Source organism: Schistocerca americana, chromosome 3 (assembly GCF_021461395.2).
Source record: "Schistocerca americana isolate TAMUIC-IGC-003095 chromosome 3, iqSchAmer2.1, whole genome shotgun sequence".
Taxonomy (NCBI): Eukaryota; Metazoa; Arthropoda; class Insecta; order Orthoptera; family Acrididae; genus Schistocerca; species Schistocerca americana.
The window spans coordinates 251,456,081-251,475,465 of record NC_060121.1 but is presented as its reverse complement, the minus strand read 5'-3'; the positions used below and the strand labels follow the sequence as shown (position 1 = coordinate 251,475,465).

Below are 19,385 nucleotides of genomic sequence, written 5' to 3'. Positions count from 1 at the left end.
AGCTGGTATTCCAAGCTGCTGCAAACGTCGTCGAACTGTTCGTGGAGATGGTCTTGCAAACGTCCCCATCTGTTGACTCGGGGATCAAGACGTGGCTGCACGATCTGTTCCAGCCATGCGGATAAGATGCATGTCATCTCGACTGCTAGTGATACGAGGCTGTTGGGATCCCGCATGGCGTTCCGTATTACCCTCCTGAACCCACCGATTCCATATTCTGCTAACAGTCATTGGATCTCGACCAGCGCGAGCAGCAATGTTGCGATACGATAAACCGCAATCGCAATAGGCTACAATCTGACCATGATCAAAGTCGGAAACGTGATGGTACGCATTTCTCCTCCTCACACGAGGCATCACAACAACGTTTCACCAGGCAACGCTGGTCAACTGCTGTTTGTGTATGAGAAATCGGTTGGAAACTTTCCTCATGTCAGCACGCTGCAGGTGTCGCCACCGGTGCCAACCTTGTGTGAATGCTCTGAAAAGCTAATCATTTGCATATCACAGCAGCGTCTTCCTGTCGGTTAAATTTTGCACCTGTAGCACGTCATCTTCCTAGTGTAGCAACTTTGATGGCCAGTAGTGTACTTTCTATAGCAACTTTGTCACTGGTCATACAAAGTAGACAATTCTACAGTGAATTCCTGTGCTCTCAACTTGATCATAGAAGCACTGCATATTATGCAATAGTGCAATTAAACATCAAAGTAATAGCTTCTATGTGACATGAATATTTGGCTGGTTACACATACTTATAAAGTTAGCCTCATACTCAGACTTTTTGGTGAGGCTCATATCAGTTGTCGGTGCCTGATGTCCAATGTGCTGTCTGTGCCATAATCACTGCAATCCATACTATTATTATCTGCCAGTGAATTGAATTTTCATTAAACTCTCACATGTAAAGTATTTGTTTCTGCTTTTTTTTTTTTTTTTTTTTTTTTTTTTTTTTTTTTTTTTTTTTTTTTTTTTTTTTTTTCCAGTCTATGCCCATTCTGGTTTTGGATTAATTGTGTTTCAGGGAGAACTTCAACAGAATATAAATAATGGACTGAGTGAAAGTAACAACTTGCCTTGTAGTTGTTGAGCGGTCGGATAAGGAGCAAGTCAGGGTATACGTTACTGAAGAGGACCAACTTTTAGAAACTGTGTTATTAGTTAACTGTTGCAAGCTGTTTTTGCTTAATCAGGCTGTAGTAAAAATGTCGTATGACCTCAGATCTGTATACAGTGAATTTGTCTTGTGTTTAACTAGAATCTTCTGTTCTTTAAGTCTGATGCTGGAGTAAGTTATAGGAGGAGTGACTCATGGATTGCAACGACCCAATAAATTAGGATTTTTTGTTCTGTATTTTGTTTTTGCTATCTACCTTTGCCCAAGATTCTAAATTGTTTATACTTTTCTTACCATCTATCTGTATTTACCCATTCTCATGCTTTTGCTTAGCTCCTAATGGAGGAATGTTGGATTTGAAAGTTAATGTTTTATATCTATTTGTATATGCCATCTGTGTTACAATAATGTGTATTCTGCATTGTTTATTGCTCTGCCACTATGAGTATTCTTCTTTATTTTTCAGAGTACGTGTTCACACTCAACAATCCAACAGATGGATATTGATAACACAGTTAGTAGAAGATTAAACAGTAGCCAGTTGTAAGTACAGTAAACTTCATTCTTTTAATAGCAAAATAACAATTAAAAATAAGAGTTACATGCTTAAGACTTCAGTAAAATCTTATATAGTTCTAAGTATGTTGTATTGCTGTGGTTAAAGAATACGTCAACAATCATGAAAAGTTAGCAGATCTTATTAGAACAAAGTTACAAGTGTACTTCAGCTACAAGGACAGGGATCTAGAAGGAGGAGAGCTTAAAGATTTCTTCACGCAAGTAATGTCTGTACAAAAGATAACATTATTGGAATGTTTAATCATGGTTAGCAAAATAGTACACAATGTTTCAGAAAAAAATATCTATATTGTTGGGTTCTGCAAAGGTATTTGTATTTCCAGATGGTTAGAATTTAATCACATGGTTCTGTTTTTGCTTAGAACTCTGTGATAACATTTCTGGACTGCATAATTATACAGCTGAATTGATTTGTGAGTGCAATTGATGTTGCATTCTTGCATCCAGAATGACTTGATTTCATCATCATTTTCACTGCTTCTCTTGTAATTTCAGAGTCTCAAAATCTTGATCTCATTGTACAGGGCTATTACAAATGATTGAAGCGATTTCATAAATTCACTGTAGCTCCATTCATTGACATATGGTCACGACACACTACAGATATGTAGAAAAACTCACAAAGTTTTGTTCAGCTGAAGCCGCACTTCAGGTTTCTGCCGTCAGAGCGTTCGAGAGCGCAGTGAGACAAAATGCCGACAGGAGCCGAGAAAGCGTATGTCGTGCTTGAAATGCACTCACATCAGTCAGTCATAACAGTGCAACAACACTTCAGGACGAAGTTCAACAAAGATCCACCAACTGCCAACTCCATTCAGCGATGGTTTGCGCAGTTTAAAGCTTCTGGATGCCTCTGTAAGGGGAAATCAACGGGTCGGCCTGCAGTGAGCGAAGAAACGGTTCAACGCGTGCGGGCAAGTTTCACGCGTAGCCCACGGAAGTCGACGAATAAAGCAAGCAGGGAGCTAAACGTACCACAGCCGATGGTTTGGAAAATCTTACGGAAAAGGCTAAAGCAGAAGCCTTACCGTTTACAATTGCTACAAGCCCTTACACCCGATGACAAAGTCAAACGCTTTGAATTTTCGGCGCGGTTGCAACAGCTCATGGAAGAGGATGCGTTTAAAGTTTACGGCCCCTTTTCCTTCTGCGAAAAAAACGTTACAGGACACGTGTATCTGGACATGCTGGAAAATTGGCTCATGCCACAACTGGAGACCGACAGCGCCGACTTTCTCTTTCAACAGGATGGTGCTCCACCGCACTTCCATCATCATGTTCGGCATTTCTTAATCAGGAGATTGGAAAACCGATGGATCGGTCGTGGTGGAGATCATGATCAGCAATTGATGTCATGGCCTCCATGCTCTCCCGACTTAACCCCATGCGATTTCTTTCTGTGGGGTTATGTGAAAGATTCAGTGTTTAAACCACCTCTACCAAGAAACGTGCCAGAACTGCGAGCTCGCATCAACGATGCTTTTGAACTCATTGATGGGGACATGCTGTGCCGAGTGTGGGAGGAGCTTGATTATCGGCTTGATGTCTGCCGAATCACTAAAGGGGCACATATCGAACATTTGTGAGTGCCTAAAAAAACTTTTTGAGTTTTTGTATGTGTGTGCAAAGCATTGTGAAAATATCTCAAATAATAAAGTTATTGTATAGCTGTGAAATCGCTTCAATCATTTGTAATAACCCTGTATTTGTGTTATTACAATTCATATCATCAAAGAGATATTCAGTGTTCAGTGTTCAACACTGACCTATATATTACAGAATCGTAGCTGCACAAGCGCGGTGATGCCTGTTATATGGCGGTCACTGGCAACTGCTGAAACGAACCTTTTTCTAACAGGTCACAGGAAAATATTGTGAATTGTGGTTTGAAAAGCATTACTTTCAAAGTAAATTTCCTTTATGCGAGATGAACTATGTGCGAGAATGTATGATGAATTTCTTAAATCACAGAGCGTTTGACTCTCATTTAAAAATCAACTCTTCACAGACGACCATTTAGAATAATTTCAAGCCCAGAAGATAGACATTTATGCTGTTGTTAAAAATTTTACTGGCACATTTGTGTGATGTATAGTAAAGTTTAACACGCCCGAAACCCATCAACATTATATGTGAAAACTTAGCTTCTCTTGAAGCTTATTAATCTTCGAGACAAATATTGTATGTGCAAACTTTTCTTTCCTTGTAGCAACATTATGTATAATTATTTAAACCATTAACTTTTCCTATTTGCGTCTTCGCGCTACTTAACAGTGATGTTGCTATTGGCTGACTGCATCACATGTCCTATGATCTGAATATCCGCTGTCATCATCTGGCAAGATCATGTGACACGAGCTATGACTGGCTTACAAAAGCACGTTGCAATCTTGATTTCAGTGCTTGGGAATGTAACATGTGCTGTTTGGTGGCATTTGAATTTGTACTTTCATAATACAAAAATATGCAGTGTACATGTTGCTGCACATAAGACATCTTTCCAAAAAGTGTTTTGTTCCCACAGTTTCGTTTTCTAAAGTGCCAGGAAATTCTACGCCAGTTTATAAAACCATAACCAATCAAAGGATTGATAAGTGTTACAGTTCTGAGGAAAAGTATACTGTCACTCAACATGGAAAAAGTGTATTTTGACCCATGAGAAAATGTATTTTTAACTGGGAAATCCAAGAAAAATCTGGAATTTTTTTTTCCTTGTCCTTGTGTACACCCTGTTACACCTACTATAACATCATAAATTTTTATTCCATTTTAGTGATCCAGCTCAAAGTAGACTTAGTCCTTCTTGAAATCTTCCACAGAGTAGTAGCATCTTCAATTAGAAAATCACATAACTTGCTTTTTAAAATATTTATCCTCATATTTGTTATGTCACATCCTTTTATTTTGTTGTGAATTTTCATGGCTATGTACTGAGCACACAGCTTATGTGATGTGAGGTCAGCAAAAAGTTTTCTTTTTGTCTTGTGTTGTATTGAGTGTTTATTTTTTTTAAAAATAGATCAGAGCTGCTGTGTAGGAAAAGAATCACCTTAAAGATGTGTAAAGAGGTGACAATTAATACTTTTAGGTCTTTAAATGACACACTGCGCTATGATTCTTTTTTGTAACTTTAAAATTTGTGTAACGTTTCCTGAGTTTCCCCAAAACATTATATCATATCTAATAACAGATTCATAGTAGTTGTAGTATGCTATTTACCTGGTATCCATATGAGCAAATGCAAGGCTGTTTAATTTATTTGCTAGATATTCCAACTCAAATTTCTGTCTAAGTTTATTCTTAGAAATCTGACTGAGTCAAGTTCTTCCATTTTTTGATTATTGTGAGCAATACAGATTTCTTTAGTTTTTGACTGTTTGGTTTTAAAACTCATCATGTGGATTTCTGAAATCTTAAGCATTATGCCATTTAGACAGAACCATGTTTCCAAGTTACTTAACGTATTCATGACACTCTGTGGTATATTATTGAAAATGGTTCAAATGGCTCTGAGCACCATTCGACTTAGCATCTGAGGTCATCAGTCCCCTAGAACTTAGAACTACTTAATTCTAAGTAACCTAAGAACATCACACACATCCATGCCCGAGGCAGGTATATTATCAGAAGTTTCATTTTCAATAAGGGCAGAAGTATCACCAGCAAACAAGGTTAGACAAGGTTAGAACCTGACAAGGTTAGAACCTGACAACAAGGTTAGAACCTGACAAGGTTAGAACCTGAAGATTCACAAGGTTAGATGAATGTTTATATTGAGAGGCAAGTCATTTGCTTGGAACAGGAATAAAATTGGTCTAAGAACTGAACATTGAGGAGCACCTTGTGACACAGATTTCCACTCTGCAAAGTAATCTGCTCCAATTGATGTGGTTATTACCCTTTATTTCCTCTCTGTAAGATACGATTCAAACCATTTCAAAGCAATATCCCTTATTCCATATCTGTTGAGTTTGAAAAGCAGCAGGACGTGGTTTACAGTGTCGAATGCTTTTGTAAGATAACAGGATATTTCTGCAACTTGAGTTTCCGTATCTGTTGAAGTAATTTTTTCGACAAATTCATTTAGCACATATACTATGTTTGTACCTCGTCAGAAGCCAAATTGGTTATTTGAAATGATATCATATTCTGTGACAAAGCTTTCTACCTGTAAAGCAGCGATTTTTTTCAAATATTTCTGATATGACTGGAAGAACAGAAGTGGGGCGATAATTTCCCATATCATCTTGTGAACCTTTTCTAACATTGGTTTTACTTCCACATATTTCAAGAGGTCAGGGAAATAACCTTCCTCAGACGATTTGTTTAGTGTGTGTGTGAGAGAGGATGAGCTATTATGTTGTAAACTTTTTTAATTACTTTATATATAAAAACAAAGATGAGGTGACTTACCGAACAAAAGCGCTGGCAGGTCGATAGACACACAAACAAACACAAACATACACACAAAATTCAAGCTTTCGCAACAAACTGTTGCCTCATCAGGAAAGAGGGAAGGAGAGGGGAAGACAAAAGGAAGTGGGTTTTAAAGGAGAGGGTAAGGAGTCATTCCAATCCCGGGAGCGGAAAGACTTACCTTAGGGGGAAAAAAGGACAGGTAGGTATTGATTTTTAATTACTTTGTTGGTTATCCCATCCCAACCTGCTGAATACTTGTCTTTTAAGGAGAGTATGACATTTTCAACAAGTTTTGTTGAGACTGTGTTGAATTTTTTAAGATATTCACTGAAATTACTTTTCAATCCAGATTTTGCCACATTTATGAAGTGCTCATTGAAGCACTTAGATATTTGACCGGGATGTACAACAGATTTTAGTTAAGTTTGATTTGTTAAATGCCTTGTTTGTAATTTTTGATGCCTAATTCAGACTTAACTACAGACTGGACTTCCCTTGTTTTATTTTTTTGCTCTAGAAGGAATTTTTTATTTGTCATTTATTTTAAAACTTTCACATTAAAAAAAAAAATAGTTCCTAACATATTTTACAATGTCAGGATCTTTGCTGTACTTCAGCTGATTGTGTACCTTCATTTTCCTCTCACTGGATATTATTTTTATTTCTAGTGTGATCCATCTTATCTTATTTGATGTTTTATTGGAATATGATCTTGGTGGGAAAGTTTCGTTTAAATGCTTCAAGAAAACTATTTAAGGATGTACTAAAGTTATCACGTGTTGAATCTCCATCCCCGAGAAATCATTTAACTCTACTTAGTTTCTCATAGAATATTTCAATATTTGTTTTATTGAAACTTCTTTTGATAAAAGTTTTTCTTGCATTATGTTTATCAGTTTTTGGCAGTGAGACAAACAAGGCTGAGTGATCAGCATTATCAAAACAGTAATTTAGTACAATGTTATCAATGCATGTTGCTGAGTGAATATTTTCTGTGGCGAACTACAAAAAATGTAGGTTAAAACCAGCCTTTTTAATTGAATCAATAAATTTTGTTGATTCTTCATTGTTATTTGCAGTGTTTACATTAAAATCAATTGCTATTACAATTATTTTCTTCTTTTCTTGCTTTAGTTTATTTAGCAAGTACTGGAATTTAGAGAGGAATGGTGTGACTAATTCCCTTTCTGGAATTTTGTAAATTCAAATGACTGACATGCCAAGGTCTTTACACAACAGCTTTCGAATATACAATCTTCATTTAAACAGTTAAAATCTGAAGGACCTAAGTCGAAAAATGGCATCGTATATATATTTTGATGCTGCTTTTATGGTTTTATCACATTAGGACATGGTGTAGAACAGATCTGAAGATGGTCATTAATGACTGAAACCAGTCATTGTTGAAGGACTTCATATTGTGATCAAAAACTGGAATAAAAAACATACAACAGTATCTGGAACACTGTTTGTTTTCGCGACTGTGTTGCAGCATGTGAAATCCAAAGCCTCCAGCAGCATGAATGACGGCTGACTTTGTGAACCAGATTCTCACAGTGATCTGTAATAAAGAATTTTTGTGTTGGCTGCATCTGGTTTACAGATGAGGCACATTTAAACCTGAAAACTGCTGATTTTTGTGGTTCGGAAAATCCCCATTTGTGTAAAGCGAAGCCACTGTATTCTCCCAAAGTTACTGGTTGGGCTGCGGTGTGCAGCAGAGGCATTATTGGCCCTTTTTCATGTGAGAAACAATCGCTAAAAAGCACTAAATTGTAGCTCTGGAACAGTTTGTTGCCACACAGCTAGTGTCGGAAGATCGACCAGGCACCGAGTAGTTAGTGCAAGATGGGGCCAAATCAAATTACATTGAAAAAGTGTTTAGCTTTGTTGATGAATACTTCGGGAATAGAGTCATTGGGTTGGATCACTGCAAATTTACTGGTGCGGGGGTGAATTGGCCTTCATATTCACCCAGTCTGACACATTGTGACCACTGTTTGTAGGACACATTGAAAGAGATTGTCCACCAGAGCTATCCCACAGTATCGGATGAGCTCAATTTGGCAATGTGTGTAGCATCTGAATCCTTTTCCATTAAGGCACTACAGGATGAGGTGGAAAAGTTCATTGTTCATGTGTTCCACCTATGTACTGTGAGTGGTGGACATTTCGGGAAGACTGTGATGTGATGGTAATGACTGCTTACAGAAGATGTACAGCTTTCACAATAAACATACTTTTTGTTGCACATCTCTATTGAGATAATTAATTTTGAAAACCCTTTATATTGTCAAAGCAGTTGAGGGTAAATGTCACTATATTAATTCTTAAAATAAATGTTTGGCACATGTAGTTCTCAAATTTTTGAATGAATAATTATCAAATGCTGCATTTTTCAGATTTGCAAAATCTTGTAAGTTATGCTAAAACTAAGTAAACAAATATGTATTATTATTGGTATTGTTATTATTATTATTATTATTATTATTATGTCAAAACATTCTAACAAATTGTGGCCCTCCCTAGAACTAATTCTTGGAAACACCCATGTAAAGATGGCCACAGCTCTGCACTGAACACTAGTGACCCTTCCACTTCAGAGATACAGACCTGAGAGCTCAAGTGCACAAATAATAAAACTTATTACAGTAATCTATAAAAAATAATATGGAATAAAGACAACCGTGTGAACTTTACCTATAATTTTTCTAAAATGAATTGCTGACTCTCCAGATACACACTTTAGTTGGTTGGATATATATCAAGTGCACTGCATATTATGCACTCCCCTGACTTTTCATGAGCAGCCGGAGATATTGATCATGGTTTCTGCCTACTTATAATAGATGAATTGACATGCATTATACACTAACACGCCTAACTTTTATAGAGCACTTGTTGACATGCAAAAAAATATTTTGAAAAAATAATTCGTAAATAGCTAAATGTGATGTCAAAGTCTTTTGAGTAATTTTTAACTGCAACCATTAATGTGAGCTACTCTTATCAGTAGATATCAAGTGTCATTAAAAAAGAACCTTGCATTAAGAAAGTGCAGTTGCTTGAATATAAATAGCTAAAAAATTTGCACTGTCAAAACATCTTGCCCCATTTGTATTACCGCTTACTGACAATCACCATTTGAAATATTTTAACATTTACAAAATATTTGAGGTTTTTACTTTGCATGGAACACCATATATATAGGGTAACCCAACCGTTAGGTTCATAATTGTATAGATGGTAGAGGAAACCAGGTGTCAAGAACAAATATTTAGTTTTCTATAAACACATTACACTTCCAGCAACATCTTAAGTTCATAGTAACTGTTCAGAATTCATTTATTAAAATGGCATATCGATATTTTTACACATACTCTCAAATATCCTCCTTGTCCCTTATGTAATGAGACAGTGGCTAGGACACTTCTAATCAGTTCCTCTTCAGTTTATACTGTGATTTCAGTCATGAATGACTTCATCTAACCTCATGTATCCTCAAATGAAAAATCTGGGTACGCTACTGATTGCTATGTTTATCAAGATAGCACCACCAACACTGATGCAGCAACATACGTATTTTATAAACATGTGTCTCAGAGGCATCTTTCATTCAGTACTTCATCCTACCTGAAATATTAGTTTGCTACCATGCGTACCTTACCTCAAAAATATAGGATTCTTTATTGGCTACGATCTTGATTCTAAAAATTTTTAACACCCAGTATATTTGTGAATGTGTACTAATACATCTTTTAGGTATGAGAACCATTTATGAAAATAAAATATTTTTCCATAACTCAGTCATGTATTTCATAACTAAAGTTTTTTCTGTATTTCTTTTGTTGCAGGATTCCTGTTGTTCTGAAACAACTACCAGAGTTTTCAGCAGTTTTCTGCTGTCCAAAAGACTCAACACATTATGCTTCACAGCCTTGCCATGACATACTGTAATATATAATTTTTGTTCATCAATTCAGAATTTGTTGGTCTTTCATTTTCTAACTGTTGTTATTTCACAATGATTCATGCATCACTTTCAAATCATCACATCATAGAAGTACTTCGTGCTGTGCATATAGAATATTGTTACTGACTAATGATGTTCACAGTTTTTGTTTGTTGTTCCTAAATCTTAAAAATCAGTAAGATATAGAAAGTCTAATTATGTATATCTGAAGTTCCATTAGATCTTTGACAATCTAGTATGCAATGTATAAATTATGTTACACTGGCTTAAAAATCAGAAAGCAGCAGGAAATAATTGATTTTGTATATATCTGAAAATATGGAAAGCATAGAACAGTTTTTTATACTGTCACTTTGAAGAATTTGAATAGTTTTTTTAGAAGTGTTATATTTTTGGATAAAAGTAAATATATTGCAAAATATAGTGATTCTGTGCTAGTCTTTAAACGTATTTTAATATTTTTGTAATAATAGTCGTTGTTCATCTTGTGAACACAATATATGAAAGAAAACATTTGTCCTGTGCAAACTCGATTTGTTTTATATCTTGTAATTACATCTAATCTAAGTATCAGCATTTTCAAAATGTTGCTGCCATGAATTGTGATTATGTATCATAAGCCTAAAGCGATAAGTAAATTAATAAAAATACATATCTGAAATCTTGATTTATCAGAACGTGATTTTTGAGGGTTTCCAAGTGTGATTGATAAGTTGTATGTTTTTGAATGTGGAAGCTGGGTTGACAAATACATTTTTTGCACAGTATATTGGCAACTATTCTATTTATCTACAGCAACTGCTGTGGCACATTGGTCCAACACTTGTTTTGATTCTGGAGCTAATTATATCCTACCCGTAGTTCAGACATGGGGTGAGGGTGCTGATAGGTAGACTGCATTAATTGTGCAGGGCGAACATATTTTGTCACAGTCCAGGTGATGTTCACTACCACATAATACTACACTTTTTCATCACTGACAAAGTCTCTTTCTTTGAGTTTAAGCAATAATGGGATGTATCTCTTACCCTTAAAGGTTAAGCAATATCAGTTAATGCTTTCATTTCATGAGAGTGTATTCATTTTCCTGTCACCTCTGAACATTACATCTGACATGAAAAACATGATTCAATGTGTGTGTGTGTGTGTGTGTGTGTGTGTGTGTGTGTGTGTGTGTGTGTGTGTCTGTGTGTGTGTGTGTGTGTGTGTGTGTGAGAGTGATATACTATAGTTGCTTCTCATCACCTAAAAATCTCAATTTAGCTGACAAGGATATGATAACTGAGTAATGGCAGACATTAGAAAACTTTATAAAAACCAACAGTAACCTCACACGGTGGAGTTGTCACACACTTCAGTGATACAATTAGCTTTACCTTTGGTGCACCCATGTTGGAAGGATATCTATGGAGAAACCAGATTTACATGTTGTTGCTGAAGAGGGGCAGCAACCTTTTCTGTGGCTGCAGGACAACAGCCTGGATGATTGATTGCTCTGGCCTTGTACGATTTGCCAACATGTCCTTGCTATTTTGGTATTGTGGATGGAGGAAAGCAGTGGGAAAGTACAGCTATTATACTTCCAGAGAACATGCAGCTTTACTGTATGGTTTAGTGATGGCATCCTTGTTGTTGTTGTTGTTGTGGTCTTCAGCCCTGAGACTGGTTTGATGCAGCTCTCCATGCTACCCTATCCTGTGCAAGCTTCTTCATCTCCCAGTACTTACGACAACCCACATCCTTGTGAATCTGCTTAGTGTATTCATCTCTTGGTCTCCCTCTACGATTTTTACCCTCCACGCTGCCCTCCAATGCTAAATTTGTGATCCCTTGATGCCTCAGAACATGTCCTATTAACCGGTCCCTTCTTTCTGTCCAGTTGTGCCACATACTCCTCTTCTCCCCAATTCTATTCAATACTTCATCATTAGTTATGTGATCTACCTATCTAACCTTCAGCATTCTTCTGTAGCACCACATTTCGAGAGCTTCTATTCTCTTCTTGTCTAAACTATTTATCGTCCATGTTTCACTTCCATACATGGCTACACTCCATACAAATACTTTCAGAAACGACTTCCTGACACTTAAATTTATACTCGATGTTAACAAATTTCTCTTCTTCAGAAACGCTTTCCTTGCCATTACCAGTCTACATTTTATATCATCTCTACTTCGACCATCATCAGTTATTTTGCTCCCCAAATAGCAAAACTCCTTTACTACTTTAAGTGTCTCATTTCCTAATCTAATTCCCTCAGCATCATCCGACTTAATTCGACCACATTCCATTATACTCGTTTTGCTTATGTTGATGTTCATCTTATATCCTCCTTTCAAGACACTGTCCATTCCGTTCAACTGCTCTTCCAAGTCCTTTGCTGTCTCTGATAGAATTACAATGTCATCGGCGAACCTCAAAGTTTTTATTTCTTCTCCATGGATTTTAATACCTACTTCGAATTTTTCTTTTGTTTCCTTTACTGCTTGCTCAACATACAGATTGAATAACATCGGGGAAAGGCTACAACCCTGTCTCACTCCCTTCCCAACTACTGCCTGCATCTTCATCTACATCCTCTTCCATTTCCATAATATTGTCCTCAAGTACATCGCCCTTGTATAAACCCTGTATATACTACTTCCACCATTCTGCTTTCCCTTCTTTGCTTACAACTGGGTTTCCATCTGAGCTCTTGATATTCATACAAGTGGTTCTCTTTTCTCCAAAGGTCTCTTTAATTTTCCTGTAGGCAGTATCTATCTTACCCCTAGTGAGATAAGCCTCTACATCCTTACTTTTGTCCTCTAGCCATCCCTGCTTACCCATTTTGCACTTCCTGTCGATCTCATTTTTGAGACGTTTGTATTCCTTTTTGCCTGCTTCATTTACTGCATTTTATATTTTCTCCTTTCATCAATTAAGTTCAATATTTCTTCTGTTACCCAAGAAGTTCTACTAGCCCTTGTCTTTTTACCTACTTCATCCTCTGCTGCCTTCACTACTTCATCCCTCAGAGCTACCCATTCTTCTTCTACTGTACTTCTTTCCCCCATTCCTGTCAATTGTTCCCTTATGCTCTCCCTGAAACTCTGTACAACCTCTGGTTCTTTCAGCTTATCCTGGTCCCATCTCCTTAAATTCCCACTTTTTTGCAGTTTCTTCAGTTCATAACCAATAGATTGTGGTCAGAGTCCACATCTGCCCCTGGAAATGTCTTACAATTTAAAACCTGGTTCCTGAATCTTTGTCTTACCTTTATATAATCTATCTGATACCTTCTAGTATCTCCAGGATTCTTCCAAGTATACAACCTTCTTTCATGATTCTTGAGCCAAGTGTTTGCTATGATTAAGTTATGCTCTGTGCAAAACTCTACCAGGCGGCTTCCTCTTTCATTTCTTAGCCCCAATCCATATTCACCTACTATGTTTCCTTCTCTCCCTTTTCCTACACTCGAATTCCAATCACCCATGACTATTAAATTTTTGTCTCCCTTCACTACCTGAATAATATCTTTTATCTCATCATACATTTCTTCAATTTCTTCATCATCTGCAGAGCCAGTTGGCATATAAACTTGTACTACTGTAGTAGGCGTGGGCTTCGTGTGTATCTAGGCCACAATAATGGGTTCACTATGCTGTTCGTAGTAGCTTACCCGCAAACCTATTTTTTATTCATTATTAAACCTACTCGTGCATTACCCCTATTTGATTTTGTGTTTATAACCCTGTATTCACCTGACCAAAAATCTTGTTCCTCCTGCCACCGAACTTCGCTAATTCCCACTATATCTAACTTTAACCTATCCATTTCCCTTTTTAAATTTTCTAACCTACCTGCCCGGTTAAGGGATCTGACGTTCCACGCTCCGACCCGTAGAACGCCAGTCCTCTTGAGTAGTCCCTGCCCGGAGATCTGAATGGGGGATTATTTTACCTCCAAAATATTTTACCCAAGAGGACGACATCATCATTTATCCATACAGTAAAGCTGCATGCCCTCGGGAAAAAATTACGGCTATAGTTTCCCCTTGCTTTCAGCCGTTCACAGTACCAGCACAGCAAGGCCGTTTTGGTTAATGATGCAAGGCCAGGCCAGTCAATCATCCAGACTGTTGCCCCTGCAACTACTGAAAAGGCTGCTGCCCCTCTTCAGGAACCACACATTTGTCTGGCCTCTCAACGGATACCCCTCCGTTGTGGTAGCACCTACGGTATGGCCATCTGTATCTCTGAGGCACGCAAGCCTCCCCACCAACGGCAAGGTCCATGGTTCATGGGGAAGGATGGCACCCTTATGAGTAAAATATTCCAGATGTGGTAAGAAAAAGCAGTATTTCTGATCAGAGTTATCAAAACAAAATTAGATAGGGGGACCATAGGAATAGGTCTAATAGTGAACTAAAAATAGGAATGTGGGTCAACTATTATTTTTTAAAAATAATACACACACATTCACATCATGTAGCACAAGAAAGCCTTCATTATTTGGCACATTATTAAAGTTTTAGTTTCTTTAATCATAGTATTCAGTAATTCTTTCTTGTGTAGTCTAGAGCTACAGCGTCTTCACTACCAGCAGTTTTATCATTGTCTTTTTCTTCTTGTCCTTCTTCATCTTACGTTTATGGTGTGGTCAAAATTTTTAGTATGCTGCCAAAGCTTTCAGTCTATTGAACGTACGTCTGAATTAGTAGTGTTTGTTTTCAGTGTATGACTAGAAACTGCAGAGTGGAAGGATCATCATAGCAATGTTCCACCACAACTGTAAAAGTATATATGCCCACTACCTATATAGATAATACAAGAGATTGACAGGTAGAAACCAGGAGACACTGGATGATTTTAGGTAGATTATATAATGCCAAGACAAGAGATTTTGAAACAAGATTTTAAACTGCAGAACATTTCCAGAAATAGATATGGACTCTGATGTTTGGTTATGAAGTGCAGATTAAAAGTGAAAAAAATTTAGAAATGTGGAGATTAAGGGGATGGTATCTGAATAAACTGAAACAGAGTTTGAGAGTTTCAGATGAATCATTAGGCATGATTGTTTGAAATATGTGGAAGAAATGCAGTAGAAGATGACTGTGTAGCTTTGAGAAATGAAATAGTGATTGCAAGAAAGGTTCAGATAGGCAGTTAGGTCCAGAAGAAATCCTTTGATAATGTATGTGGTTTGGAATTTGACTGATGAAATGATGACATGTAAAAATGCAGAAAATGAAGCAAGCAAAAGTGAATATAGAGGTCTAAAAAAAAAGAAACAATGAAAAATCCAGGATGGAATAATGACAATATTATGTAAAGGATAGCAAAGATGTAGGGTAGCAGACAGACACAGCAAAAAGACTACTAAACACATTAGCTTTTGGCCAGAAGGCCTTCTTCTGAAATAGACAACCTACACATATATAGACCAATATTACACTATCATATTTCTTTGTCAAAGTTGATTTGTCAAATATTTATGTCAAAGAAATTTGATGGTTTAATAGGGAACTTTGTCAAATCTCACCTGTTGTCAAATAAATATGATCAAATCTATGGCCTTGCAGTAGATTTGATCATAAAAGTCGCTTGTATTCTGTTCACTGCAATGTGAAATGTTACCACTTCAATCTCTAGCATCGCTGCAGCATTCTGTCACCGGTAGTGTATTTGTAAACGTGGCTGTGAAGTTTAATTTGTGTGTGCAGTCAACTACAAAATTAATAGAAAGCTATGAAGCTGATGAGGCACTTTACAGGGTAAGGCACAATGAGTAAAAAAATAGATTAAGAAGACTGGAGAGCTACAAAAAAATGCAGAGGTCATTAGTCAATTTTTGTGAGCTCTCCAGTCTCCTTAATCTAATTTTGTACTCAGGATGCACCACATTGTTAAGCGCATCGTAAGCTTAATACATTTCTATTAATTTGGTAGTTGCGGGACACAAAATGTAATTATTACTTTGATCTACAATAAAAACAGTTCTTAGTGCACATAATGTACATTGAACATTTATTTACTTTTAGATATTGGTCCTTTAGGACTTTATAAATTGCTTCACATGTTTCAGGTATTATTTTAGTTAATGTGCACTGTTGTATTAGAGCGCTGTACTACAAGCTAGAGTAACTGTCTCCTGTAGCAAGAAATTGGAATCTTTCTGTGAGTCTGTCTGTAGAAGACATAGCAGTTCTTAAGTGAGTATTGTGCTTTGTGATATGATGAGACACTTCTCTGAGCAAATACTGAAATGTATGCTCATCCATTCTTAAGTAATGTATGTACGACTTACGTCCTCCACTAGAAGCTCATGTAAGAAATTTTGTTCAATGCTAAAAGCATGGCTTCACTCAGGTATGTCTCCCCCCCCCCCCCCCCCCCCCCCTCCCGCGCCCTCCCTGCTTCTGTTCCAAATGCATGCACAGTGCTGTTGTGGTACATGCAACTGCTCCTTTCCACAACACAATCTAAAAAATGGATTTGATAGAGAGTGCAAATTTGTGAAACAGAAATGGCTAGAGGAGAAATGGAAAGCTGTTGCAGCTGTATGAATTTCAAGAGCTCACGTGGCAAGAAAATACTAAACAAAGAAGGGGAGGCTGAAAAATGGAAAGAATACCATATTTTACTGACCATAAGATGCACTTTTGTCTTCCAAAAATTGCCTTCAAAAGTCGGGTGACTCTTATACTCAAAATTAATATAAAAATGTCCAGTATTCGATTTAAAATTCCCACAAGTCTTAAAAATGGCCATATATTCAAGGCTGTGGGAGTGGGAAACCTATTTCTATCAGACAACACTGGATTCAACTGGCAGAAGCAGTGCACCGATGTGACGAACATGAGTTGTGGGGATTCACAAGCTTGCTAACACTGTCTCCCTCCCATCCCACAATCACAAACCCAGAATGCTGTGTAGCCTATGATGCGCCATTGCAGTCTGCAGTGCCAGTGAACTTGAATTGAAAGCGATTTGTGTTATCAGTAACAGTACACAATTTTTGTCAGTAGCTAGTTTCATGATAAAGAAAAATTAAAAGTATTCATATGATGCTGGCTATAAATTGAAAGTAATAGTATAAGCAGAAGAAAATGGAAACTGAGCAGCTGAGTGGCATTTTGGCCCTCCATCAGCTGGAAAAACCATCAGCGATTGGTAGGGTAGTGAAGAAGAACTAAAAAAAGTGAGGACGACTAACTGTGCAAGTGAGCGCTTTCCTGGGGTCCCTAAGCCTTCAGCCGCTGGTTTGGTTTAGATACATTGAAGACATGTTTGCCATTTGGGCACATATGAGGCTGACCTGTGAAAATTCTGAAACTTCTGAATACCATCTCCCAACTAAATTTAACACAGTCCTATTCCGGATCCCATGCCACTTTCCTTGAAGTTGATCTCATCCTCACTGAAGGCCAGCTACACACTTCTGTTCACATTAAACTTACTAACAAATAACAGTACTTACATTTTGATGGTTTCCATCCTTTTCAGGTTGAACATTTCCACATTTCCTCCCATATAGCCTTAGCATTAATGGCAAACATATTTGTTCGGATGCAGATTCTTTATAGCAATACACCACTATTCTCACCTCAGCCTTCACTGGACGTGATTACCTCACCAGCCCATCACATCCAATCCTGATATTGATGATCCCTCCGAAAAGCAACTTTGGAACACATCACATGTGACTCAGTATTATCCTGATCTGGGATGTATAAATCAGCCACTTCGACAAGGCCATGACTTCCTAAAATCATTCTCTGAAATGAGATCCATTCTGTCTAAGATTTTGCCCGCCACACCTAGAATAACTTTTCGTCACCCTCTCAACTTCCGCAATATTCTTGTCAGATCCTGTGCTCCTTCTGGATCCATCTCCCCACCCTATGGCTCCTTCCTGTGACTCTTGACCCCCCCCTCCTCCTCCCCTCCCCTGCCTCCCAGGAAGACTTGCCCTATGCAACCCCTTGCCACCACCTATACCAGCCTTGTAACTGGAAAAACAATACTATCAAAGGGGGAGCCACCTGTGAAATGACATATATTATATATGCTGTTCTGTAAACACTGTTTGGCCTTTTATGTCAGAGTGACTTCCATTCAAATTACCAGTTAGGATGAATGGGCATAGACAGAGGATGTATGTTGGCAACACACAATGTCCTGTTGTAGAGTATGCTCTAGAAAATGACAGTCATGATCTCGGTGCTCGTTTCGCCACACTCTCCATCTGGATTCTTCCCCCAGACACCAGTTTCTCAGAACTCTGCAGGTGGGAATTAGCGCTACATGTCCTTGGTTCTCACTAGCCACTTGGCCTCAATTTGTGTTAATTTCTTCCATATCTGCATTTCTTCACAGTAACTACTCCTTTCTTACTCTGTTTTAATTTTCTGCATCTTTCATTATCTTACTTGTCTATTTTTTGCCGTACAACTCCCACCTCTGTTACGTACATTGCTCTTAGCTTTTCACTCTTTTTAACTCATGCTGGATGTATTAGCAGTAATCTCTGTCTTGCATTTTACCCTGTCTTCCACCTTGAAGCTCTCAAGTTTTCAAATCTCGTCTGGTGCAGTTCGCAGCTATCAGTCTTTCTTTCTCATTCCATCTGGTAAGTCTCCCCTGACCCACAGTTCTGGGTGACTTTTCTGAAATCTATCCCTTTTCCTAGATCTCTCCAGTCCTTTTCCTTTACCCCTCTGCCTTCACCTTCAAATCTTTTGCTGAAAGAAGGAGCCTCTGGCTCCAAAAGCATACATATTTATAACCTTCTTTTATGTGCATGTTCTGCTGCCACTTGGTGAAGAGGTTTTTTTATATTTACAATCAAACAAGTGTGTCAGTGGATAAAACAGTCATGGCATAAGTAACACTGTCGATGGCATTGAAGACCATTTTATACATGGTGTTACAAAAAGGTACGGCCAAACTTTCAGGAAACATTCCTCACACACAAAGAAAGAAAATATGTCATGTGGACATGTGCCCGGAAACGCTTACTTTCCATGTTAGAGCTCATTTTATTACTTCTCTTCAAATCACATTAATCATGGAATGGAAACACACAGCAACAGAACGTACCAGCGTGACTTCAAACACTTTGTTACAGGAAATGTTCAAAATGTCCTCCGTTAGCGAGGATACATGCATCCACCCTCCGTCACATGGAATCCCTGATGCGCTGATGCAGCCCTGGAGAATGCCGTATTGTATTGGAGCCATCCACAATACGAGCACGAAGAGTCTCTACATTTGGTACCGGGGTTGCATAGACAAGAGCTTTCAAATGCC

At 37.8% G+C, this 19,385-nt stretch overlaps 1 protein-coding gene across 1 annotated transcript in view; it reads left to right on the top strand.

Moving 5' to 3' along the window:
* Nucleotides 1-10,771, top strand: part of LOC124606266 (endothelin-converting enzyme homolog) — a 630,503-nt gene extending 619,732 nt beyond the window's left edge. The window contains exons 15-16 of the mRNA XM_047138244.1: nt 1,584-1,660; nt 9,970-10,771. Of these exons, the coding sequence (XP_046994200.1) occupies nt 1,584-1,660; nt 9,970-10,072 (180 nt within the window). The 3' untranslated portion in view covers nt 10,073-10,771. The remainder of the gene's footprint in view (nt 1-1,583; nt 1,661-9,969) is intronic.
* Nucleotides 10,772-19,385: the final 8,614 nt, after the last annotated feature.